Below are 27,450 nucleotides of genomic sequence, written 5' to 3'. Positions count from 1 at the left end.
TTTCCGCTAAAGTTACATTTTGGAAGGATTGGTTTCTCTAATATGAGGATAATTTTAAACTGCCTCCTGGAGGACATTTTACTCTCTTCTGTACCTCATAGTAAACAGGTTGAAGTAGGTTGATCATGTCTATTTTTTCAACCTTCTTGCAGAATGTTGCCCTGTAAGTTGTCCTTGCTTACATGAGTTCTGTTTATCCTGTTCACTTGATATGAATATACTACAAATATGATAAAACCTGTCTACTTGTGGGAATTTCCTGAATATTATCATCTGGCTTCATATATCACAAAAAAAGATTTGCAGGTGGCCACTTAGAAACACAACCCATTGCGTAACTCATAGTATAAAAGAGTATGCCAAAACTGTATGCTGTCACATTAGCGGGCAGGATGAAGCTCCTTCTACTGTTGGTGGCTATTGGGCTATGCTCAGCTCAGTACAATCCCAACACTAAATATGGACGAACATCAATCGTTCATTTATTTGAGTGGAGGTGGGATGACATTGCAGAAGAATGTGAAAGATACTTGGGACCCAATGGATTTGGAGGCATCCAGGTGGGTAGGTCAATATAAATCAGTAGGAATGTTAAATGTTATGGGTTTTACATTTTTGTATTAACTGATTTGTTAGGTTTATTATGTTGTTTAAAATGACTACAGAAAGATAGCTGTCTACTTTGCTATCATTATGCTCTGCCCTTTAAATGTCATAAATTATAAATTATTTACTACAATAATTTGAATTTGGCAAAATCTATGAAAAATATTCAGTAAACAGTAAATGGCCAATTCACATAAAAAAATCAATAAGCCTACAAAAAATATGTACAAACTAAGATAACAGCATGATAAAAAAACCCCCTGATAATTACTTTATAATATTACTGTTAAAATCACATCTATTAATCCCTTCTTGACATGCGCTGTATATATACGGTGCCATGGAAGTGGTGCTACCGCAAACCACCATATAAATATGGTGCCGCGATCGAATGGGCTCACACTAAGCACTGCAGCAATTGGGTGTGGGTGGTAAACCTATGTGAGAGCTAACATCCTGCAGCAACGCCCATGATCTGATTACAGCGACATCGAGGAGCATCGCAGTGGGAGTGAGCTTCCAATATGATCACATTGTGCTGATGGTCTCCATTGTGACCTAGGGCCACAAGATGGCCGCAGGGTCCTACAGGGTCCTGCAGGAATGGTAGCCTGTGAACGCCTGCTAAGAGCAGGAGCTAACATGCCTCCTTCCCTGCCCGTCAAATACTGCTCCGATGCCCTTCAGTGCAGAAGTATTGCAGAGTGTCAGATCAGTGATCTGTCACTATACTGTTGATGTCACATTCTAGAACAATGTAAAAAAGTAAAAAAAAGTTATTAAAAATGAAGAACAAAACAAAATGAAAATAACACCAAGGACATCTGCAAGGAGTTTGTATGTTCTCCCCGTGTTTGCGTGGGTTTCCTCCGGTACTCTGGTTTCCTCCCACATTTCAAAGACATACTGATAAGGAATTTAGATTGTGAGCCCCATCGGGGACAGCGATGATAATGCGTGCAAACTGTAAAGCACTGCAGAATATGTTGTCGCTTTAGAAAAATAAAGATTATTATTAGATTATTATGAAAAAATATTAATTCAATAATAAATATTACATTTATTTATGTAAAGAAAATATAAACAAAATCCGTGCACATATTTGGTATCGCCATGTTCGTAACGACCCGACCAATAAAACTATCCCACTAGTTAACCCCATAAGTGAACACCACAAAAAAACAGGCAAAAAACTATGCTTTATCATCATACCATCAAACAAAAAGTGCAATAAAACGTGATCAAAAAGATGAATGTAAATACCGTATATAAGCCGAGATTTTCAGCCCATTTTTTGGGGCTGAAAGTCCCCCTCTATGCTTATACTCGAGTCATACCCGGGGGTCGGCAGGGGAGGGGGGGCGGGGGCTATCTAATTATACTCACCTACTGCTGGCGCGGTCCCTGCGCGCCCCTGCTTCTTCCAGCGCTGCGTAGTCTTCTTGTACTGAGCGGTCACATGGTCCCGCTCATTACAGCAATGAATATGCGGCTCCACCTCCCATAGAGGTGGAGCCGCATAATAATTTCGGTAATGAGCGGTAACTGTGACCACTCAATACAGGAAGAAGATGCAGCACTGGAAGAAGCAGGGACTGCACAGCACCAGCAGTAGGTGAGTATACGGCGCTGAATGATATTTACCGCTCCTCGTTCCGGAGCAGCTCCGTCATCTGCATCCTCTGGCTGTGACGCTCAGGTCAGAGGGTGCAGTGACGTAGTCAGTGCGCGCCTTCTGCTGAACGTCAGTGCTGAAGACGGAGCCGCACGAGGAGCAGGTAAATATTGAAAGTGCCGGGGGTCCTGAGCGAAGAGAGGTGAGTATGTGATTTTTTTTTTTATCGCAGCAAAAGCATATGGGGCAGTGACTGTACGGAGCATCTGTATGGGGCCATAACGCTTGTGCAGCATTATAAGGGGCAGTGACTGTATGGAGCATCTTATGGGGCCATAATGATTGTGCAGCACTATAAGGGGCAGTGACTGTATGGAGCATCTTATGGGGCCATAACGATTGTGCAGCACTATAAGGGGCAGTGACTGTACGGAGCATCTTATGGGGCCATAACGATTGTGCAGCACTATAAGGGGCAAGTGTCTGTACGGATGATCTTATGGGGCCATAACACTTGTGCAGCATTATAATGGGGCAAGTGACTGTATGGAGCATCTTATGGGGCCATAACGCTTGTGCAGCACTATATGGGGCAAGTGACTGTACGGAGCATCTTATGGGGCCATAACGCTTGTGCAGCACTATATGGGGCAAGTGACTGTATGGATGATCTTATGGGGCCATAACATTTGTGCAGCATTATATGGGGCAAGTGTCTGTATGGAGCATCTTATGGGGCCATAACGTTTGTGCAGCACTATATAGGGCAAATATCTCTATGGAGCATCTTATGGGGCCCTTATTACCCTTTATGCAGGATTATATGAGTCATATTTTAATATGGAGCATCTAATGGGGCCCATCAAACTTTATGGAGCATTATATGGGGCTCCTGATTCAATATGGATATTCAAAAACACTTAACCTACTGATGTCTCAAGTAATTTTACTTTTATTGGTATCTATTTTTACTTTTGAAATTTACCGGTAGCTGCTGCATTTTCCACCCTAGACATACTCAAGTCATTAAGTTTTCCCAGTTTTTTTGTGGCAAAATTAGGGGGGTCGGCTTATAATCGGGTCGGCTTATACTCGAGTATATACGGTAAATATGGTACCGCTGAAAATATCATCTTGTCCCACAAAAAACACACCACCATAAAGCTCCATCAGCAGAAAAATAAAAAATTAATAGCTCTCAGAATAGAGCCATGCAAAAATGGTTATTTTTTCTATAAATAGTTTTCCAAAACATAAAAAAAGATATAAATGGGGTATCGCTGTAATCGTGCTGACATGAAGAATAAAGCTGCTTTATCAATTTTACCAAACACGGAACGGTATTAAAAAAACACAAAAAGAATTCCTTAATTGCTGTTTTTTTGTTTATTCTACCTCCCAAAAATCAGAATCGAAAGTGATTAAAAAAAATGTCACGTGTCCAGAAATGGTACCAATTAAAACAGAATAAAAATAAGCTGTCACATGACTCTGTCTGTCATAATCTGGAAATGTTATAGGTGTCTAAATATAGTGATGCAAAAACTTGTTGCAAAAACTTTGCAATAAAGAAACGTCCTTTACTGTGTGACAGTTGCCAAACATAAAAACTCTATATAAATTTGGCATCGCTGTAATCACACTGTCCCAAAGAATAAAGTTGTTTAATCACTTATACCACACAAGGAATGGCATAAAAAAGAAATAAAACCAATTATTTACCTGCTGTTGATTTGTTCATTCTGCCTCCTAAAGATCGCAGTAAGTCTTGGCTCACATATATCCCGGGATTTCTGTGTAAATCTCTGAAATATGTGATTCAGATGGAACATCCAATGGAAGATTCCCTATAATGAGGCAGATAAAGGCACTATTGATGCTATAGGACCAGTGATCCAGCGGTGTCAGTCTTTTTAAGCAAGCATAAAAGCGAGGTGGACCACAGTTTTGGTTGGGTGAAGCCATTTATTGTCAAACTATTGTGTTTTCTCTTTTTAAATCATAATGACATCCCAAAACATTCAGTGCTAAAAAGCATTTTTGTGGGAAACATTTGATTTTTTTTATTTTCACGGCTCAACATTTTAAACTTTTGTGAAGTCCCTGGGAGGATCTAATTTCTAAAATGGTGTCACTTGTGGGTTTTTTCCACTGTTTAGGCATATCAGGGGCATTCCATATGCAACATGGTGTCCGCTGATTAGTCCAGTAAATTTTGCATTCAGAAAGTCAAATGGCGCTCCTTCCCTTTCAAGCCCTTCTGTGCACCCAAACAGTTTTCCTCCACATATAAGGTATCAGTGTACTTAGATGAAATGGCACATCAAATTGAATGGTGCAATTTCTTCTGTTACAATTATGAAAATGCAACATTTTTGTCAAATTTGCAATTTTTTTCACAAATAAACGTAAGTCATATCAAAGAAATTTTACCACTATCATGAAGTACAATATGTCTTGAAAAACATTCTCAGAATCAGTGGGATCCATTGAAATGTTCCAGAGTTATTACCTTGTAAATTGACAGTGGTCAGAATTGAAAAAATTGGCCTGGTCTGGAAGGTGAAAACATGCTTTGGGGTGAAAAAAAAAACTCATACAGGAAAACAAACATAAAAATTGGTAGGTAAGCATAGGAGTAAACAAAATTCACAAGAAATACGGTAAATTATACAGATATAATATAGGCAAAAGTAGCCTCCTCACAATAAATATATCAAAATATAAGGCCAGTACTTATAAACAGTATATAAAAAAACAAGTGCATATGAAAGATTAAAAAAATAGGGCTGGTCAAATGAATGCATCAAGAATATGTCAAGATTAGGTCATCAAGTGCACAAGACATAAAAGAACAGTATTACATTATTTATATTTATTTTTTATAAACTGCATTTACTGCCCTTATATTTTTATATATTTATTTATTGAGAGGAGGCCATTGGTAAAAGATAGCTTATATTATATGCCCACACCACTGATTGGCAAAAATGGATGCTGGCATGTTTAAGCAGGCTGCGCTGGGAGAATGAAGCGGCTTGGGATTCCAAAATGTTTTTTATTAATACCATCGCGTTTCTGCGTTGGATCGGCACTTTTCTCAAGGTATGAAAACCAAGGCAACAAGGTTCAACAACTGGAGGCCTTAAATAGGTAAAAAGATGACTACAAAAAGCATGACAAACACTTGTAAAGGGTTAGGTGAGAAAGTAAAAGAAAAAAAGGTGTTAATACAGAGAGGGTGGAGTAGTTAATAAATCACACCACTGATGGGCAGTTTTCTGTGTACATTGTATAGTGGCAGAAAGCTGCTAATCATTGGTGAGGGTGTGGTTGGATTTGGAGACATGAGGTCAGTTGTCCTGTAGTGATAATTTCCTGCTCATAAAGCACTGATTGTATTGACACAGCAAAACACAGCTTAGTAAATGACACATCACAGTAATCAAGCAGTCTTCTACTACATCATGGTGCTCTCAGATTACAATCCAAAACCTAGTGACAGATTCCCTATAATGGATATAATATGAATTTAGTAAAATTGACAACTTACCGTATTTTGCGGACTATAAGATGTACTTTTTTCCTCCAAAATGTGGAGGAAAATGGGGGATGTGTCTTATAGTCCGGATGTACCAGCTCTGGCTGTGGTGGAGAGGTGAGGGAGCGGCACCAGCAGAGCAGTGAGTCACAGGAGGCTGGAGCCGGCGGCTCCGTCTAATTCCTGTGCCTTCTGCTAAAGAGAAATGAATATTCACTGCATTCCACACCCATGGGCGTGGAGGGCAATGAATATTCATTTCTCTTTAATAATAGTATATTGGTATGAGTGGCCTCCTACCCTGTCCCGGTATGCATAGCCCCAAGTGTAATGTTTTTTTTTAAATGTTTTCTCGTGGGGCCATGCATACCAGGATGTGGGTGAGGGCCAATCATAAGAATGGGGCCATGCATACCAGGACCGGGATGGGGGCCCTGCATACCAGGATAAGGATGGGGCCATGCATACTAGGAGGAGATGGGGGCCCTGAATACCAGGATAGGGATGGGGCCATGCATACTAGTATAGGGATGAGGGCGATCATTCCTGCCAGGATAGGGATGAGGGGGACATGCACACCAGGAAAAGGATGAGGGGGCCATGCACACCGGGATAGGGATGAGGGGGCATACCAGGATAGGAATGAGGGGGCCATGTTTATCAGGATGGGGATGAAGGGACTATATATACCAGGATAGGGGATATTAAGTACAGAATTGACCACATTTTTTACTTACATTTTTTTTCCCTAATTTCGTCCTCTTAAAACCTAAGTGCATCTTATAGTCACCTGCATCTTATAGTTCAAAAAATATGGTATTTCCCAAAAATCAAATTATCCATTATACACAAGATAGTGGAAAACTTATTGAATTGCTGGTGGTTTGACTGCTGGGGCACCCAATTGCCCTGTGATTGAAGCTCATGAACCTTGAGAACAGGGATCTACAGCCTCATATTGAATGGAGTGGTGGTGCGCATGATTTGCCTCCAATCCATTAATTGTTAAGTGGGCTGCTGGAGAAAGCCTACTGTAGTACAGCACTTGACTTTCTCTAAAACCCTTGGAGCGCCTCGCTAGGGCCTAGGGGATACTCGGTACCGGGTCCGGCAGTCATTAAAGGGATAGTCACAGTGGCAGCGACCTGGTCCATGGCCCTGGGTGTCCAAGTTAAAGGGAAGGTCTTTAAAGGGGTTGTTTTGAAAGAAAATAAAGAATGTTCGTGACGCCACCTGTGTTATTCAGTCAGGGATGACTGACGTTGCTTAAAGGGGCCCTCTGGGGATGATGTTATTGCAGCAGGGATGGAATGGCTTCCCACAGGTGAAGCTTAGTCCCCAGGGCTCCCGGTGTAGTAGACAAAGATGGTAGATGGTGTGGTGCCAGAAAGAATTAGAGGACACAAGGTTGCAGTCTCTTTACCTTTCACTGGTAGTATGCAGCCACAGTCCAGGGTACCGGTAGCAGATGATGGTAAGGTCCGGCCAGCCTGGAAGCGATTCGGAGATCCCCTAGCCAGGTGGGGTTGGAAGCCTTCCTTACTGCGCTGTAGTGTATGTCCCTTGTTGCCTGAGTCTTCTCACAAGGTCCTCTCTTTCTCTCTGTCCCCTTTCTAAAACTCAAGCCGTTTTACAGGTGTCCTTTCTTGTGGTGATTCTGGGCTCTATATGCTGCTGTGCCTTCGGGTGTTAATGGTGGCCAGGAGACTTGAAATCTCCTGCCTGCCGGTTTCTGCTGTGGGGCATACAGTTACCCCCACAACCTCAGAATTCCGGGCTCCGGTTTCTGTGCTGATTCTGGAGTTAGCCTACTCGCAGCTCCACTCCCAGTATCTTTCATCTCCTTTGCCTCATCTCCCCTCACAGTCTCTTACAATCTGCTCTGTCAGGAGCTGCAGAATTTCGTGTCTGCACGGCTCCAGCTCTTCTCTAGACTGCCCTCCTAACTCCTCCTCCAGCCAGAATATATAGGGAAGCCACCCACAAACTGGATCAGAGCTCCCCCTTCTGGCCTGCAGTCAGAAAAGTGTTGTATGTACGTGTTACCTGTTAAAGGGATACTTCCTCGTTTCCAGGCATGGCATCACCCTCCCCGTGAGGAAGGCAATACCACTGTTACAACCGACTTCTTGGGGTGTTACACTCTCCTGGACAATGAATGTAACAGAGGTCGAGCTTGGGTACCTACACTCTACTCCAGACAGCACTTCATAGCATGATTGGTGAGCTTCCAGAGCCTCAATCTTGGGATTTCTGGAGCCCCAGCAGTGGGACCAAATGGATATAGGGAATATTATGGGAATAATGTTTTAAAGATGTTTACATACCAAAAATGTAACATAATACATTAAGATAATAAAAATAATAAAAACAAAAACAAACATTACTTATCAACTAATTCCTCTTTTTCTCCAGTACTGATACTCAAGCAGTTCCCGCATATTGTTTTTTATTTTCCAGGTGCATTGATGACATGTAACTACTGCAATATTCAGTGGCATACATAGTCTGTCCTAATAGATAAACCCATAAGTGTCATGATCTCTGCAGGCAGAGATCATAGCAAGCCTATAGAGGGACAAGCTCTCGGAAGATGGAACTATACTGACCATGAACTAAGCCTGCCGCGCAACTAGAAATAGCCAGGTAGCATTTCCTATTTATCGCTAGATGCCCAGCTCTGGCCTAAGACCTAAATAGCTAGCAGAGGGAAATATAAGACCTGGCTCACCTCTAGAGAAATATTCCAAAGAAGACAGTAGCCCCCCACATATAATGACGGTGAGTTCAGATGAAACAACAAACGCAGCAGGAAAATAGTCTTAGCAAATTTGAGGTCCGCTTACTAGATAGCAGAAGACAGATAGTATACTTTCATGGTCAGCAGAAAAACACTAACAAAACACCATCCAGAGATTACCTTAAACTCTGGCATTAACTCATAACGCCAGAGTAGCAATCCCTGATCAACGAGAGCTTTCCAGACACAGTAACAAAACTTCAGCTGTGAACTGGAACAAATAGGCAAAACAAAACATGGACAAAAGTCCAACTTATCTAGAAGTTGTCTAGAAGCAGGAACAAGCACTGAGAGGCATCAGATAACATTGTTGACCGGCAAGAAACCACCAGAGAAATGAGCTTAAATAGCGACACCCACTACTGATGGAACCAGGTGAAACAGGAAAGAGGATGACAAGTCCAATTCCACAAGCGGCCACCGGGGGAGCCCAGAATCCAAATTCACAACAGTACCCCCCCCTCAAGGAGGGGGCACCGAACCCTCACCAGATCCACCAGGGCGACCAGGATGAGCCCTATGGAAGGCACGAACAAGATCAGAAGCATGAACATCAGATGCATTGACCCAAGAATTATCCTCCTGGCCGTAACCCTTCCAGTTGACCAGATACTGGAGTTTCCGTCTGGAAACACGAGAGTCCAAAATTTTCTCCACAACGTACTCCAACTCACCCTCAACCAACACCGGAGCAGGAGGCTCAACTGAAGGTACAACAGGTACCTCATACCTGCGCAATAACGACCGATGAAAAACGTTATGAATGGAAAAGGACGCAGGGAGGTCCAAACGGAAAGAAACAGGATTAAGAATCTCCAATATTCTATAAGGGCCGATGAACCGAGGTTTAAACTTAGGAGAAGAGGCCCTCATAGGGACAAAACGAGAAGACAACCACACCAAATCTCCAACACAAAGCCGAGAACCAACACGACGATGACGGTTGGCAAAACGCTGAGTCTTCTCCTGGGACAACTTCAAATTGTCCATAACCTGCCCCCAGATGTGATGCAATCTCTCCACCACCGCATCCACTCCAGGACAATCCGAGGATTCCACCTGACCGGAGGAAAATCGAGGGTGAAACCCCGAATTACAGAAAAACGGGGACACCAAGGTGGAAGAACTGGCCCGATTATTGAGGGCGAACTCTGCCAATGGCAAAAAAGCAACCCAATCATCCTGGTCAGCAGAGACAAAACACCTCAGATATGTCTCAAGGGTCTGATTAGTCCGCTCGGTCTGGCCATTAGTCTGAGGGTGAAAAGCAGATGAAAAAGACAAATCTATGCCCATCCTAGCACAGAATGCCCGCCAAAATCTAGACACAAATTGGGTACCTCTGTCAGAAACAATATTCTCAGGAATACCGTGCAATCGGACAACATTCTGAAAAAACAGAGGAACCAACTCAGAAGAAGAAGGCAACTTGGGCAGAGGAACCAAATGGACCATTTTAGAGAAACGGTCACAGACCACCCAGATGACAGACATCTTCTGGGAAACAGGCAGATCTGAAATAAAATCCATCGAGATGTGTGTCCAAGGCCTCTTAGGAATAGGCAAGGGCAACAGCAGTCCGCTAGCCCGAGAACTACAAGACTTGGCCCGAGCACAAACGTCACATGACTGCACAAAGACTCGCACATCTCGTGACAGGGAAGGCCACCAGAAGGATCTTGCCACCAAATCCCTGGTACCAAAAATTCCGGGATGACCTGCCAATGCAGAAGAATGTACCTCAGAGATGACTCTGCTGGTCCAATCATCCGGAACAAACAGTCTATCAGGCGGACAACGATCCGGTCTATCCGCCTGAAACTCTTGCAAGGACCGCCGCAGATCAGGAGAAACGGCCGACAAAATTACTCCCTCCCTAAGGATACCTGTGGGTTCAGAATTACCAGGAGAGTCCGGGTCAAAACTCCTAGAAAGGGCATCTGCCTTAACATTCTTAGAACCCGGTAGGTATGACACCACAAAATTAAAGCGAGAAAAAAATAAAGACCAGCGCGCCTGTCTAGGATTCAGGCGTCTGGCAGTCTCAAGATAAATCAAATTTTTGTGGTCAGTCAATACCACCACCTGATGCCTAGCCCCCTCGAGCCAATGGCGCCACTCCTCAAAAGCCCACTTCATGGCCAAAAGCTCCCGATTCCCAACATCATAATTCCGCTCTGCGGGCGAAAATTTGCGAGAAAAGAAGGCACAAGGCCTAATGACGGAGCAGTCGGAACCTTTCTGCGACAACACTGCCCCAGCTCCGATCTCCGAAGCGTCAACCTCAACCTGAAAAGGCAGATTCACATCAGGCTGACGCAACACAGGGGCAGAGGCAAAACGGCGCTTAAGCTCCTGAAAGGCCTCTACAGCATGAGGGGACCAATTAGCAACATCAGCGCCTTGTCTGGTCACATCAGTCAGTGGTTTAACGACATCCGAAAAACCAGCAATAAATCGGCGGTAAAAGTTGGCAAAGCCCAAAAATCTCTGAAGACCCTTAAGAGAGGAGGGCTGAGTCCAGTCACAAATAGCTTGCACCTTGACGGGATCCATCTCAATGGAAGAGGGAGAAAAAATATACCCCAAAAAGGAAATTTTCTGGACCCCAAAAACGCACTTAGACCCCTTCACACATAAAGAATTAGACCGCAGAACCTGAAAAACTCTCCTGACCTGCTGGACATGAGAGTCCCAGTCATCAGAAAAAATCAGAATATCATCCAGATATATTATCATAAATTTATCCAGAAAATCGCGGAAAATATCATGCATAAAAGACTGGAAAACTGAAGGGGCATTAGAAAGACCAAAAGGCATGACCAAATACTCAAAGTGGCCCTCGGGCGTATTAAATGCGGTCTTCCACTCATCCCCCTGCCTGATCCGCACCAAATTATACGCCCCACGAAGATCAATTTTAGAGAACCACTTAGCACCCTCAATACGAGCAAACAAATCAGTAAGCAATGGCAATGGGTATTGATACTTAACAGTGATCTTATTCAGAAGCCGATAATCAATACATGGTCTCAAAGAGCCGTCTTTTTTTGAGACAAAGAAAAACCCAGCTCCCAAGGGAGAAGAAGATGGACGAATATGTCCCTTTTCCAAAGACTCCTTTATATATTCCCGCATAGCAGCATGTTCCGGCACAGACAAATTAAACAAACGACCCTTTGGATATTTACAACCCGGTATCAAATCTATGGCACAATCGCACTCACGGTGCGGAGGTAACGACCCAAGCTTGGGTTCGTCAAAGACGTCTTGATAATCAGAGAGGAACTCAGGGACTTCAGAGGGAATGGACGACGAAATAGAAACCAAAGGTACGTCCCCATGAATACCCTTACATCCCCAGCTCAACACAGACATTGCTCTCCAGTCCAAGACTGGGTTGTGAGACTGCAACCATGGCAATCCCAGTACCAAATCGTCATGTAAATTATACAGCACCAGGAAACGAATAATCTCCTGGTGATCCGGATCGATACGCATGGTTACTTGTGTCCAGTATTGTGGTTTATTATTAGCCAATGGGGTGGAGTCAATCCCCTTCAGAGGAATAAGAGTCTCCAAAGGCTCTAAATCAAAACCACAACGATTGGCAAAGGACCAATCCATAAGACTCAGAGCGGCGCCAGAGTCAACATAGGCGTCCGTGGCAATGGATGACAAAGAACAAATCAGGGTTACAGACAAAATAAACTTAGACTGAATGGTGCCAATGGAAACAGACTTATCAAGCTTCTTTGTACGCCTAGAGCATGCTGATATAACATGAGTAGAATCCCCACAATAGAAACACAATCCATTCTTCCGTCTAAAATTCTGTCGCTCGCTCCTGGACAGAATTCTATCACACTGCATACTTTCTGGCGTCTTTTCCATAGACACCGCCAGATGGTGCACCGGTTTGCGCTCCCGCAGACGCCTATCAATCTGAATAGCCATTGTCATGGACTCATTCAGACCTGCAGGCAAAGGGAACCCCACCATAACATCCTTAACGGCATCAGAGAGACCTTCTCTGAAAGTTGCCGCCAAGGCGCACTCATTCCACTGAGTAAGCACAGACCATTTACGGAATTTTTGGCAGAAAACTTCAGCTTCGTCTTGCCCCTGAGATAGTGCCATCAAAGTTTTTTCTGCCTGAAGTTCCAAATGAGGTTCCTCATAAAGCAAGCCCAAGGCCAGAAAAAACGCATCCACATCGCGTAACGCAGGATCCCCTGCTGGCAATGAGAAGGCCCAATCTTGAGGGTCACCCCTGAGCAAGGAAATCACAATCCTAACCTGCTGAGCAGGGTCTCCAGCTGAACGAGACTTCAGGGACAAATAAAGCTTACAATTATTTCGGAAATTCTGGAAGCTAGCTCTATTCCCTGTGAAGAACTCCGGCAAAGGAATTCTCGGCTCAGATACCGGAGCATGTACCACAAAATCTTGTAAATTTTGTACTTTCGTGATGAGATTATTCAAACCCGCAGTTACACTCTGGAGATCCATTATTGTCAGGTGCACACAGAGCATACAGAGATTAGGAGGAGAGAGAGAAAAAAGACTGCAGCAAGGCAGACTGGAGGAAAAAAAAAAAAAAAAATTCCAGCAGACTTCTTATAACTCTCCTTTCTAAACCTGGGTCTTTAACACTTTACGGGCCGGTCAAACTGTCATGATCTCTGCAGGCAGAGATCATAGCAAGCCTATAGAGGGACAAGCTCTCGGAAGATGGAACTATACTGACCATGAACTAAGCCTGCCGCGCAACTAGAAATAGCCAGGTAGCATTTCCTATTTATCGCTAGATGCCCAGCTCTGGCCTAAGACCTAAATAGCTAGCAGAGGGAAATATAAGACCTGGCTCACCTCTAGAGAAATATTCCAAAGAAGACAGTAGCCCCCCACATATAATGACGGTGAGTTCAGATGAAACAACAAACGCAGCAGGAAAATAGTCTTAGCAAATTTGAGGTCCGCTTACTAGATAGCAGAAGACAGATAGTATACTTTCATGGTCAGCAGAAAAACACTAACAAAACACCATCCAGAGATTACCTTAAACTCTGGCATTAACTCATAACGCCAGAGTAGCAATCCCTGATCAACGAGAGCTTTCCAGACACAGTAACAAAACTTCAGCTGTGAACTGGAACAAATAGGCAAAACAAAACATGGACAAAAGTCCAACTTATCTAGTAGTTGTCTAGAAGCAGGAACAAGCACTGAGAGGCATCAGATAACATTGTTGACCGGCAAGAAACCACCAGAGAAATGAGCTTAAATAGCGACACCCACTACTGATGGAACCAGGTGAAACAGGAAAGAGGATGACAAGTCCAATTCCACAAGCGGCCACCGGGGGAGCCCAGAATCCAAATTCACAACACATAAGGCATAAAATGACCAATGAAAAATAAGACAGACCTAGGACCACAAAGGACAACTGCATATATCTATATATAACACAAAAGCACCAAAAATTGCAGTCAAGCAAAGTCCAAGTAATGAAAAATAGAAAAACCTTTATTGAATAAAAACACACACATATAGGTGCACAGTAATGGCAGGCAGCAGAATCCCCTAATCAGGTCCGCATCCACAGACACTAAACCCAGGACTAAACCACAGTACATAGATATTGGTTATAGCAATGCAGCACACATAGGTAATCAGTCTAAGTACATATACAATATTAGCAAGTTTATAAGGATATTAACTGACTACCTATGTGGCCCCATAAACTCATGTCATATATATGGTACATACCGTACTATCAGAAAGGGGAAATATGCACCGTGGTCGCGTCCTCCCCGACGCGCGTTTCGGCCAGGTGGCCTTCCTCAGGGGGATCCCCCTGAGGAAGGCCACCTGGCCGAAACGCGCGTCGGGGAGGACGCGACCACGGTGCATATTTCCCCTTTCTGATAGTACGGTATGTACCATATATATGACATGAGTTTATGGGGCCACATAGGTAGTCAGTTAATATCCTTATAAACTTGCTAATATTGTATATGTACTTAGACTGATTACCTATGTGTGCTGCATTGCTATAACCAATATCTATGTACTGTGGTTTAGTCCTGGGTTTAGTGTCTGTGGATGCGGACCTGATTAGGGGATTCTGCTGCCTGCCATTACTGTGCACCTATATGTGTGTGTTTTTATTCAATAAAGGTTTTTCTATTTTTCATTACTTGGACTTTGCTTGACTGCAATTTTTGGTGCTTTTGTGTTATATGTAACTACTGCAGCAAATCACTGACCTCAGAACTAATGCTAGAATGTGATTAGTTGCAATATTTTCCCTTGACAGATGATGGTGGGCAAAGGAAGGATTGAAAAGGCTTACCATATTAGATGGAGATAGCTAAATGATGCACTTGATTGGTGTTCGGCACTCCCAGAAGAATGAATGGAGTGACCCTGTGCATGATTGACCATCCATTGCTCCATTTACATGGGAATCTTTTGAAATAATGCAAGCATGTGATTGGTTGCAATAGTTTCCCATGACAGATTATGGTAGGCTAAGGAAGCACTGAAAAGTTGACCATATTAGATTTTAACTTGCTTCATCCATTGTACTCACTAAGCTGCAACAACAGAGATGTCTATCAAAAAGTTGCTATTCTCTTCTACAGGTACTGAAAAAATATGCACATGCAACCAAATTGATCATGCATATGTTATGTGATAATGTGAAATTTCCCAATAAAATCAGGCTGCTTAATGAGCCTTTGGCAGATAATAGAACAAAATTTTGCTAATTTTGGCACAAACTCTAGTATTATTTGGTGTCCAAAACAGAAGAAGAGGTTTGGCTTAGTTGAAAAGTAGACCAGAGTGACTAAGAAAGACTTGAAGGGGTGATTCAGTGAAGCTGGATTAGTTAAATAGAATGTGGAATAACAAAGATGAGTAGAGCTGGGTATGCAGGTTAGCATGTGGTTCAGCAGAAATGGAAGTACTAGATACAGCAGAGCCTAGTATGCGAATAGCACCAGGGATCAGTAGATAAAAGAAGGCATATGAACGCCTAGATACAGTAGAGTATGGATAACACCTTGACTCTACAGAGAAAAGTAGGCAGTACCTTGATGTAGCAGATATTAATGTACAGATAGAGTTCAGAAGACAATAAAGCACATACGGTAGCAGTGATGGAGGAGTGGGTAACACTCAGGAACAGCAAAGATGAGAAGACAATCAAGTTACCTTATTGTAGTCATGGATGATTAGAAAGCACTTAGGAAAAGCAGAGCTATGTAAGCAATCAAGCACCTTGCTCTAGCCAATCCGGATGTGCGAATTAGAGCTGAAAACACAATCAGGCACCTTGTTGTGGCAGAGCTGAATGTGCAAGTAGCATGCAGGAATAGCAGAGTTTAAGAGACAATCATGCACCTGATAAAAGTATATCTCAATGTGCAAATAGTAGTCAGTGGCAACTGCTTATTCAGATGCCTGGCTGTAACAGAGTAAAGTGGGAAGTGCGATTAACGTATGGAAAACATATGATAGCAGCTTGAATTTGCTACCCGAATAATCAAGCAGCATGTAGCCACCTGAACTGTCCTTTTAAGGCCATAGATAATGACAACCGAAGTGTGCTCTGGGTTAGGATAGCAATCCTTTATGGACTGACTAACACATATTATTATTATTTATTTATATAGCGCCATTAATTCCATGGTGCTGTACATGAGAAAGGGGTTACATACAGAGTTATAGATATCGTTTACTGTAAACAAATTTACAATGAGAAACTGGTACAGACAGGAGAGGACCCTGTCCTTGTGGACTTACATTCTATGGGATAATGGGGAAGAGACAGAAGGTCGGGGGTGCGGCAGCTCGGGTGGTGGTGAGGCGGCAGCTCGGGTGATTCTGAGGTGGCAGCTCAGGTGGTCGTGAGGAGGCAGCTCGGGTGGTGGTAAGGAGGCAGAATGGTTATTGCAGGCTGTAGGCTTTCCTGAAGAGATGGGTTTTCAGGTTCTGTATGAAGGATCCAAGGGAGGTGGATAATCGGACCTGTTGAGGCGTGGAATACCAGAGGATGGGGGATATTCGGGAGAAATCTTGGAGGCGGTTGTGTGAGGAACGAATAAGTGTGGAGGAGAGTAGGAGGTCTTGGGAGGATCGGAGATTACGTGAAGGAAGATATTGGGAGATTAGTTCAGTGATATAGGGAGGGGACAGGTTGTGGATGGCTTTGTAGGCCAGTGTTAGTAGTTTGAACTGGATCCATTGGGGAATTGGGAGCCAGTGGCGCGATTTGCAGAGGGGAGAAGCAGGGGAGTAGCGAGGAGAGAGGTGGATTAGCCAGGCAACAGAGTTGAGGACAGACTGGAGTGGTGCAAGAGAGTTAGCAGAGAGGCCACAGAGAAGGCTGTTGCAGTAATCAAGGCAGGAGATGATGTGGGCATGCACAAGAGTTTTGGTAGATTGTGGGCTGAGGAAGGGATGGATTCTAGCAATATGTTTGAGTTGGAGGCGACAGGAGGTGGCAGGAGTTTGGACGTGTGGTTTGAAGGACAGGGCAGAGTCGAGAATTACCCCAAGGCAGCGGATTTCAGGTGCAGGAGAGATTTTGATGCCATTTACCATAATAGATAGATCAGGTAGGGGGGATATGCAAGATGGGGGAAAGATGATGAGTTTGGCTTTGTCTACATTGAGTTTTAGGAAGCCAAAGGTGAAGAAGGAGGATATGGCTGACAGACACTTCGGGATTCTGGACAGCAGAGAGGTGACATCTGGGCCAGAGAGGTAGATCTGAGTGTCGTCCGCATACAGGTGGTACAGGAAGCCATGGGACTTTATGAGTTGTCTTAGGCCAAGGGTATGGATGGAAAAAAGTAGGGGCCCTAGGACAGAGTCTTGAGGGACTCCAACAGAGAGAGGGCGGGATAAGGAGGTAGTGTGGTAGTGGGAGACGCTGAATGTGTGGTCGGAAAGGTATGAGGCAATCCAGGACAGGGCAAGGTCTTTGATGCCAAGGGAAGAAAGAATCTGTAGCAGTAGGCAGTGGTCGACTGTGTCAAAGGCAGAGGACAGGTCGAGAAGCAGGAGGATGGAGAACTGTCTGTTAGCTTTGGCTGTAAGCCATTAGTAATTTTTGTCAGGGCAGTTTTGGTGGAGTGGTGGGGGTGGAAGCCAGAATGGAGGTTGTCAAGGAGAGAGTTAGATGAGAGGTGGGAGGAAAGTTGAGCATGGACATGCTGCTCAAGGAGTTTTGAAGCAAACGGGAGCAGTGATATAGGGCGATAGCTGGGTGTAGCAGTTGGGTCAAGGTTAGTTTTTTTGAGGATGGGTGTGATGGTGGCATGTTTGAAGGCAGAGGGGAAGGTACCAGAAGACAGCGATAGGTTGAAAAGATGGGTTAGGGCTGGAATGAGCGTGTTAGTGAGGTTGGGGAGCAGGTGGGAAGGGATGGGGTCAAGTGGACAGGTGGTGAGGTGTAATTTGGAAAGGAGGTGAGTAAGCTCTCCTTCAGTGATGTTGGAGAGGGAGGTTATTAGGGAAGAGCAGAGGTCTGGTATATGGAGTGGTTGGGGTAGTGGAACAGTAAAGGTTTGCCTTGTTTGGTCGATCTTGTTTTTGAAGTAGGTGGCAAAGTCCTCGGAAGAGATGAGGGGAGTTGGAGGTGGCAGTGGTGGTCGGAGGAGAGAGTTAAATATGCTGAACAGTTGTTTTGGGTTGTAGGATAATGAAGATACAAGGTTTGTGAAATAGGTCTGTTTAGCAGAGGTGAGGGATAATTTGAAGGCACATAGGAAGCAGAGCATGACACTGGGCCTGAGACAGGTAAGTATCATGAGCCAATGTTCCCAAAATGTTGATGCAAAAAATTGATGTAGAAATAGGCCAACCAAATCAGATTTCAAAAAGGAGGTACACTTTTAAGTTTTTTAACAGAGGGTTAGAGCTGCTTTAACATTAAAGTAAAGCTTGAAGGGAACCTGGCAGCTGATACGTGCTGACTGATCCATGAGCATCATATATCACACACTGGCTGTATGATGTCAGTAATGCATGAATGACTATGGAACGCTGTGGAGTTTCAGAACACAACATATTTTAAATGTCACCGGGGACCGAGGGTCATGAGAGATTAGTCAAAGTTATTGCTCATATATAATAATTTACATTATCTGTGGTTTGTGCTGAAGAAGAAATGTTGTTACTTAGAAACGCGTAGATAAATAAACCCCATATTTTATTTCCTGGATCCTTGGCCTCATTCATGTTTAATTCCTTGGTACATCAGCACAGAATTTAATCCGTTATTTAGAATTTAACCCATTATTCCTGCAATCATCATCCTTCCTTTGGTGGATCTGCAGCAGCCAAATCCAAGCCAAATCCTGAAGAGGTGAGCAGGTTGTTCCACAAACCCATTCCAATTTATATTCACACGAGACTCTATTTGTGTTATTGTTCTTCCGGCTTTTGCACTTTAGAATTTACATTATGAATGTAGCTACAAAATGTTTAAAATGATAACTCCATTGTTAAACATATACAGTACCATTACTATTTATGTTTTTCTGCATGTTGTAGATTTCTCCACCAAATGATAATATCATTATTACCAGTCCATGGAGACCTTGGTGGGAAAGATACCAACCGATCAGCTACAACCTCTGCTCTCGCTCTGGTAATGAGCAGCAGTTCAGAGACATGGTGACCAGATGTAACAATGTTGGGGTAAGTTAAAATATAATATAATATAATATAATATAATATAATATAATAGTCTCTGAACATAAAATTAACGGTATATTATATTATAACACTGTCAATTGTCCTAGCCTCTGCATCTTATAGACAAAATCTTATTTGGATTTTAAAAAGTTTAGTCCAACAATTGAAACATCCCCACTGTATAGAAAAATGTATGATAACTGTGGCAAAATTACTACATCCAGTTGGCTCTACTTGCTGTACCTTAATAATAATGTCTCCTTGTTCCACGGATTTTAGGTACATATCTATGTGGACGCCATCATTAATCACATGTGTGGCTCTGGCGGTGGTGCCGGGACTCATTCATCCTGTGGCTCCTATTTCAATGCTGGATCAAGAGATTTCCCTTCTGTACCATATTCTGGCTGGGACTTTAATGATGGCAAGTGTCAAACTGGCAGTGGAGAAATTGAAAATTATAGTGATGCCTACCAGGTATACATACATATTTTTACCTAATACCGGACATTTACATACAGTATTTGTTAGGCCACGTTCACACGTTCAGTATTTGGTCAGTATTTTACCTCAGTATTTGTAAGCTAAAACTAGGAGTGGAACAGCCAGAGAAAAAGCATAATAGAAACACCTCACCAATTCTGTATTTATCTGGTTTTGGCTTACAAATACTGAGGTAAAATACTGACCAAATGCTGAGCCTGTGACCGTGGCCTAAGTCTGTTCATCATTCCCTTCATGAAGACATCAATTTTTTTCTCCATAGGTCAGAGACTGTCGTCTTGTTAGTCTTTTGGATCTTGCCTTGGAAAAAGATTATGTCCGTGGAAAGATTGCTGAATTTTTGAACAATCTCATTAATATTGGTGTTGCCGGCTTTAGATTTGATGCTGCCAAACACATGTGGCCAGGAGACCTCAAGGCTATCACTGACAGACTGAACAATCTCAACACACAGTGGTTTGCTGATGGTACAAAACCCTTTATTTTCCAGGAGGTAATGTTTTCATTTCACATCCAATTTTTCCCAATATTATATTTTTCCCTTTTATAACTCCTAGTAAAAATAAAAAATCGTTCAATTCACAGCATTTCTGCACAACAGTTTCGATGTACTCAGAAATGTAACCATGTAATCAAATTCATAATACAGAACAGAATCTAAGTAAGGAAAAACAAAATCAGAATCTTTGCTGCTTTTGTTTCTGATGCACAGCTAGTTCCTTTGGTCATCACTGACAGACAATTTTTAACAATTTTGGAAAACTTTTTTTTGCTTACTGAGATACCAATACCATTTGTGGGTCATTTTTTGTACCATAGAGGACAGTTTTTATGCAACAATTTAATTTATTAAGTTTTTTGGTTGTTAGCTGTGCATAAAGTACATCAATTGTATTTTTGAAATTCCTTTATTTTTTAATATAGGAGATTCACACTGAAATGAAATAAAATGATGACTCAGGTACAATATGTTTACAGGACAGCTTGGCAGTGTTAGTGTGTATTTTACTCTGTACTTTTTTTGTGACTTCTGCGACTGTTATCAGTGATGTGGGCGGGGTTATACAGAGCTCAGCATTCAGAGAACTGCTAGCTCTGCAGCAGACAAAACAGCAATTTCATCAAAGCTGCAGCATGCAGGCCAGTAAGTAATACATCTCTGGAATCAGAGTCTCTGCCCCTACATCATGGTGCTCTGAGATGGGGTAGCAAAAATCTGGTGACAGATTCCCTTTAACTCACCTTTACTATGCCGTTTTCCAATGTAGTTGGGGTTTGTACGGGGCATATGTTGTTAAATTATGTCATGTCATTACACTGTCTACAGATGTTATCTAAGGGGTAAAATGTCTCTTTTTGGAGAGTGACATACCAGGCCTGGCATGCCAGTGTGAGAAGGCTTATAAGCCATGCAATGCTCCTCTGCAAAATTAAATATACAAATTGTCTCTTTAGAGAGAAAGAGAACTTAGTGCCACCTATTGGAAGTAGCAATCCTACAGGTCAATATCGACCCTTTAACGAGCCTTGCCATATGACTTAGAATAAAATCCATACCAAAATCTCAATTTGTGATAAGACAAGATTTCCCTTGGGTGCATAGGGAAATAAAGGTATATACACTATGATTAAAATTGGAAAGCTTTATTAAATACAATATATAAAAAACATCAGACAGAAATAAACAAATAGGGAACCTATAAAAACCAAGGCAACTATAATGCCAACACTGCAAGCATACAGTACTATTACACGTGAATGTACAATACAACATCCGAAAAGTACTGAGCCATGGAAACGCTATGTGATTGCAAATGCAATGCCCCGTGTCTATGAATTGGATATAACTGGACTAAATATTGCACTAAAAACAGACCTTTGTCACAAATGGATAAATATAAAGTGCAAGTGTGCTACAGGCTCCTGGTCAGGGAAGTTTGTGGGCCACAATACAGGCCTCATATGCCACAAGCATACTGCTATAGTCCTAACCAAAGTGAAACAAAATATACATAGAAACAACAGGCTATAAGCGTTTCTGAATGCCGACTTACATGTGAGATGCACGTGCCCCCATAAGGAAGAAGCCCTAGTGGCGAAACGGCGCTGTCGGGGTGGCGACAAAGATACTCAGCACGCTTGCATCTCACATGTAAGTCGGCATTCAGAAACGCTTATAGCCTGTTGTTTCTATGTATATTTTGTTTCACTTTGGTTAGGACTATAGCAGTATGCTTGTGGCATATGAGGCCTGTATTGTGGCCCACAAACTTCCCTGACCAGGAGCCTGTAGCACACTTGCACTTTATATTTATCCATTTGTGACAAAGGTCTGTTTTTAGTGCAATATTTAGTCCAGTTATATCCAATTCATAGACACGGGGCATTGCATTTGCAATCACATAGCGTTTCCATGGCTCAGTACTTTTCGGATGTCGTATTGTACATTCACGTGTAATAGTACTGTATGCTTGCAGTGTTGGCATTATAGTTGCCTTGGTTTTTATAGGTTCCCTATTTGTTTATTTCTGTCTGATGTTTTTTATATATTGTATTTAATAAAGCTTTCCAATTTTAATCATAGTGTATATACCTTTATTTCCCTATGCACCCAAGGGAAATCTTGTCTTATCATATACTGTTGAGGTATTCAAAACAATTGGGATTTATGTTATTTACAAAATCTCAATTTGCAGACACATTGTTTCAGTGCGTTGCCCTTCGTCAGTGCAAAGCATGGGAGATGATTTGGCTGTATGACAGGATTTGGACATTTAAGATTCTCTTTGCAGTAAGAATATTTAAATTTCTGTCTTTATGGTATAGGTCATTGATCTTGGAGGTGAGGCCATTTCCTCCAGTGAATACTTTGGAATTGGAAGAGTAACAGAATTTAAGTATGGTGCCAAACTTGGAAAAGTTATCCGCAAGTGGGATGGTGAGAAGATGGCTTACCTGAAGTAAGTTGTAACATTGATCAGTAGATTTGCACTGCAAGTAATAATTTAATAATCCACTAAAGAGTATCAGTCAGATCTTGTGACATGTTTAAAAAAAAAGATAACGACAAAACACACGGCACTCAAGGATCCTGTGTGGTGCCCAAGTCAGGTTTCCAGCCCGTTAATCCAATAGTAATAAATCACTTGGCACTCAAATGGTTTCTTTCAGATGAAAAAAGTGAACATCCCATTTATTTGTGCATCCAGTTCAAAGATTATTTAAACGTTTTCGGTCAAATCACAAGACCTTCATCAGAAATATCCTTAACAAAACTGGAAGCATAGGACAATGAGGTATATGAGCCTAGGCAACCCGGGATGGAAAGCGCACCTGGAGCAGCCCCCGGGATCACTCCACACAGCGTGACGGACCGGACGTCTATAAGTGCCATATGCAGCGGTGGATACACACCCTCCTTCTCTCTTCAAGGATCTGAGACGCTCCAGGTGCGCTTTCCATCCCGGGTTGCCTAGGCTCATATACCTCATTGTCCTATGCTTCCAGTTTTGTTAAGGATATTTCTGATGAAGGTCTTGTGATTTGACCGAAAACGTTTAAATAATCTTTGAACTGGATGCACAAATAAATGGGATGTTCACTTTTTTCATCTGAAAGAAACCATTTGAGTGCCAAGTGATTTATTACTATGTTTAAAAAAAAAGTTATATTCTTCATGAATTACAAATATGGAACAGCTTTTTCTTTTAATGCTATAATGTGACTAGCTATGGATTCCTCCAAGAAAGAATACATTGACAAATGGGCATTACCAGTTGGTGGGGTGTCCTTTTGCAATCTAACACAATCCAATCAGTGCTGAAAGTGTAAGACTGTGCAGAGACACTTCTTCGAAAAAAGCAATGGTAACACCTAGCTTGCAATTTATTAATAAATTTACAGTGATGGTACAATAAACGAAACTGACACAATGGGTATACATAAGAACCATAATCCCTATGAGGAAAGGGCAACTCCCTAGATAAACAAAACCTAGATAAAAATCACAGAGCTGTGTCACAGCCCCCTGAGGAAGCCTAACGCGAAACGTGCGTCGGGGTGACGGACATACACCTGGGTCATTTCCCACATATGTAAACACAGCATTGCACTTTATTATACTTGATGACAATTTATCAAGATTTCCAGTTCATTTATGTAGCCTGTTTCTTTGATTTTATACTTGGACAAGTTTGTGAGAACATTGTTTCTGCACTTAGGTGCCATCTTGTGGCCGCATCAGATTGCTGTCCATCTGTATACATTTTCTCTCAAGATCAGGACTTGTCGTTGTTATACATACTGAGCGCTTTTACTTTGATATATGATGAATGTTCATTGTCCCTATAAGCTTGCTTCTTATACCTATCATTACCCACGGTGATGTTCTAATTGTGTCCTCACCATCAATCCACTATACTTGTTTGTATTATAGTATTACTGTTTGTCATCAATTTTTATTTATTGATAAATACAATTCAGAATTTTTTTATTACTACCATGACCGATAATTCAGTGTTACTCTTTTTTGGAGCACATTTCCCCCCTTTTTATTTGTATGTTCTAGTGATGATACAATGCAGCATTTTGTCATAGGTGCACCAGCATTGTGATTTTATGGAAGCACAAGAATTTATATAAACAGATATGTCAGAAGTGGGGACAGTTTCTCTTTAAAAATAAAAATAAATGCAAAGCAGGAAAAAATACGTAAAAAATAAATATATTTTCCTCTAAACTGTTGAGGCATAATTTTATGTATATAATAAGAAATGCAGAAAAAGTTACAATTTAATGTACTATTATTATTTCCACTCTCTCTAGGAACTGGGGAGAAGGATGGGGTTTTATGCCATCCGACAGAGCGCTGGTATTTGTAGACAACCATGATAACCAGAGAGGACACGGTGCCGGAGGAGCCTCAATTCTTACCTTCTTTGATTCTCGGTAATGTTACTTAACCCCTTCACCAGCTTGGAATTTTTTGTTTTTGCTCTTTCATTTTTTATTCCTCTTCTCCCCAGAATCATAACTTTTTTTATTTTTCCATCAATATGACCATGTGAGGTCTTGTTTTTTGCAGGAAGAGTTGTACTTTTGAACAACACCATTAATTTTACTGTATAATGTACTGGAAAAGGGGAAAAGGGGAAAAAATCCAAGTGCAGTGAGTTTGCAAAAAAGTGCAATTCTACAGTTGTTTTTTTTGTAACATTTTCACTAAATGTTAAACCTGACCTGCCATTACGATTCTCCAGGTCATTATGAGATCGTGGAAACCAATCATGTATTGGTTCTTTTTTATTTAACTGATGAAAAAGAAATCCAAAGTTTGAAAAAGAGAATAAAAAATCGTGCATTTTTCGGATCTGGGGCTGGGTGAGGACTTATTTTTTGTGCACTGAGCTGATGTTTTTATTGATACCATTGTGACCTACATACAATGTTTTGGTCTCCTGTAATTGCATTTTATTGCAATGTTGTGGAGACCAAAAAAAAAACGTATTTCTTGCGTTTTGATTGTTTTCTCATTATGCTGTTTATCGAACATTAATTCTTTTTACATTTTGATAAATCGGGTGTTTCTGAACACAGGGATACCAAACATGTGTTTTTTATTTATTGTTTTATTTTGAATGGGGCAAAAGGGGGGTGATTTCAACTTTAATATATATTTATTTTTTTTTACTTTTTTCTTTACTTTTTATTTGCTACAATAGCTTTCTGATTGCTTGTGCTACACATAGCAGGGCAGAAATGATTATCTGCTATGAACGCCGGCCATGTGGTGGTGCTCATAGCAGATCTGCAATGACAAGCGGGAGGCTCCAGCAGGTCCCTGGTTTTCATACCAACTCAAAGGTGCCCTGTGATCATGTGACAGGGACACCGATGGATGTGGTTTGTGATGCGCTTCTGGTGTGCGCACTATAAATGCCGCTTTCAGAGATTGACAGCGGCATTTATCTTGATAACAGCAGTGGGTGGATTGCGATTCCACCCGCTGCTGTTAGGGACACATGACAGCTGAATAAGATCAGCTTTCGTGTACCTGAAAAGACGCAGCTCAGGGGCACGGAGCCTGCATCAATGGGAGGGAGGCGACCTTTGACGTATACATGTGTCATATGTCGTAAAGGGGTTTAAAAATAATTGAAATGAAAATAAAAATGACTGTATTTTTAATATTTATTAATTATTAACAATTCATTTTTGCTTAATTCCTATGATTTATTTCTTGCTCTACAGTATCTACAAGATGGGAGTTGGCTTCATGTTGGCTCATCCCTATGGATTCACACGTATCATGTCCAGTTTTAGGTGGTCTAGAAACTGGGTCAATGGCAAGGTAAAATTACTTGCAGAAAATGTAGGTCCAAGCTCAAATCAACTATGATAGCTCTTACTATATTTTATAGGATGAAAATGACTGGATTGGACCACCAAGCTACTCTGACGGCTCCACAAAACCTGTTACTATCAATGCTGACACAACATGTGGCAATGACTGGGTCTGTGAACACAGATGGCGCCAGATTAAGCAAGTTATAAAATAACTCCAAAATGTATATTACACAACAATCAAAATGTGTTTGGTATACTGTGTTCACTTCTTATGCTTTTTCTTTGTAAATTAATATACAAAATGTACCTAATAGAAATCTTGTGCATGTGGAGTAGCCATCGAAACAGTCATTGCCTTTACTTTTATCAATGTAAAATTTTGGAAGCCAGTGGTCATGTTCATTATAATGTAAGCAGGCTATGTTACAGCTGGATGTGGTAATGTCTCAATATTGTGCACAGCGTAAAGATTCTGATCTATTTCTGTACAGAAACATGGCTATTTTCCGTAATGTGGTAGATGGACAGCCCTTTTCCAACTGGTGGGACAATGATAGCAATCAAGTTGCATTTGGACGTGGAAACAAAGGATTCATTGTCTTTAATAATGATGATTGGTAGGAAAATTATTTGGCTTTATATGAAATGTAATATTATATTAATAAAATGCTATATTTTAAATAATAATAGTAATAATCACATTTATTTCAGAGGAATTAAAATGTAAAACAATTCTGTAGGTAAAAATATCGTTTTTTAATAATGAGAAACGCATAAATCTATGTCTGGCTGAATTCTTTTTAGCTCATTTTAATAAATGAATTTGATATCTCCACCACGCATTTGAATAACATGTTCCAGTTAACCTAAATACCTGAGAAATGCATGAAATAAAATTAACGGTTATTACATATTTCACACTTAAACCTATTTTTTTTCTCTTTCAGGTATATGGATGTCACACTTTACACAGGTCTTCCAGCTGGAACCTATTGTGATGTGATTTCTGGACAAAAGGAGGATGGTCGCTGCACTGGCAGACAGATCAGTGTAGACGGCAATGGCAATGGTCGCTTCCAGATCAGCAACAATGATGAAGATCCTTTCGCAGCAATTCATGTCGATGCCAAATTGTAAATTCTCAATTAAAGAAAAACTTAAACCTTCTAAACTATATGTTGTGAAGTGACCTCCATAGTCTGGAGGAACATTAGGAGACATTGACTAGCCTCATGTGGAGTAGATTGGTTTTTTTCACAGTATCTTCTTTGTTGTTAATCCTTTTTATATTTTCAATATAATTAAAGGAATATTGACTATCAC

General features: G+C 41.6%; 1 protein-coding gene across 1 annotated transcript; it reads left to right on the top strand.

Moving 5' to 3' along the window:
- The first annotated feature begins 380 nt into the window (after positions 1 to 380).
- On the top strand, positions 381 to 27,450 carry LOC143788889 (pancreatic alpha-amylase-like). Its single transcript, XM_077278814.1, has 10 exons — positions 381 to 560; positions 19,135 to 19,281; positions 19,558 to 19,755; positions 20,045 to 20,275; positions 22,609 to 22,742; positions 24,607 to 24,729; positions 26,032 to 26,131; positions 26,202 to 26,323; positions 26,619 to 26,744; positions 27,075 to 27,450. Exons 1-10 carry the CDS (start codon positions 393 to 395, stop codon positions 27,262 to 27,264), a joined length of 1,539 nt encoding a protein of 512 aa, XP_077134929.1. The 5' UTR covers positions 381 to 392; the 3' UTR covers positions 27,265 to 27,450.

This window comes from Ranitomeya variabilis, chromosome 8 (assembly GCF_051348905.1).
Source record: "Ranitomeya variabilis isolate aRanVar5 chromosome 8, aRanVar5.hap1, whole genome shotgun sequence".
NCBI lineage: Eukaryota > Metazoa > Chordata > Amphibia > Anura > Dendrobatidae > Ranitomeya > Ranitomeya variabilis.
This window is presented reverse-complemented; position numbering and strand designations above follow the sequence as displayed.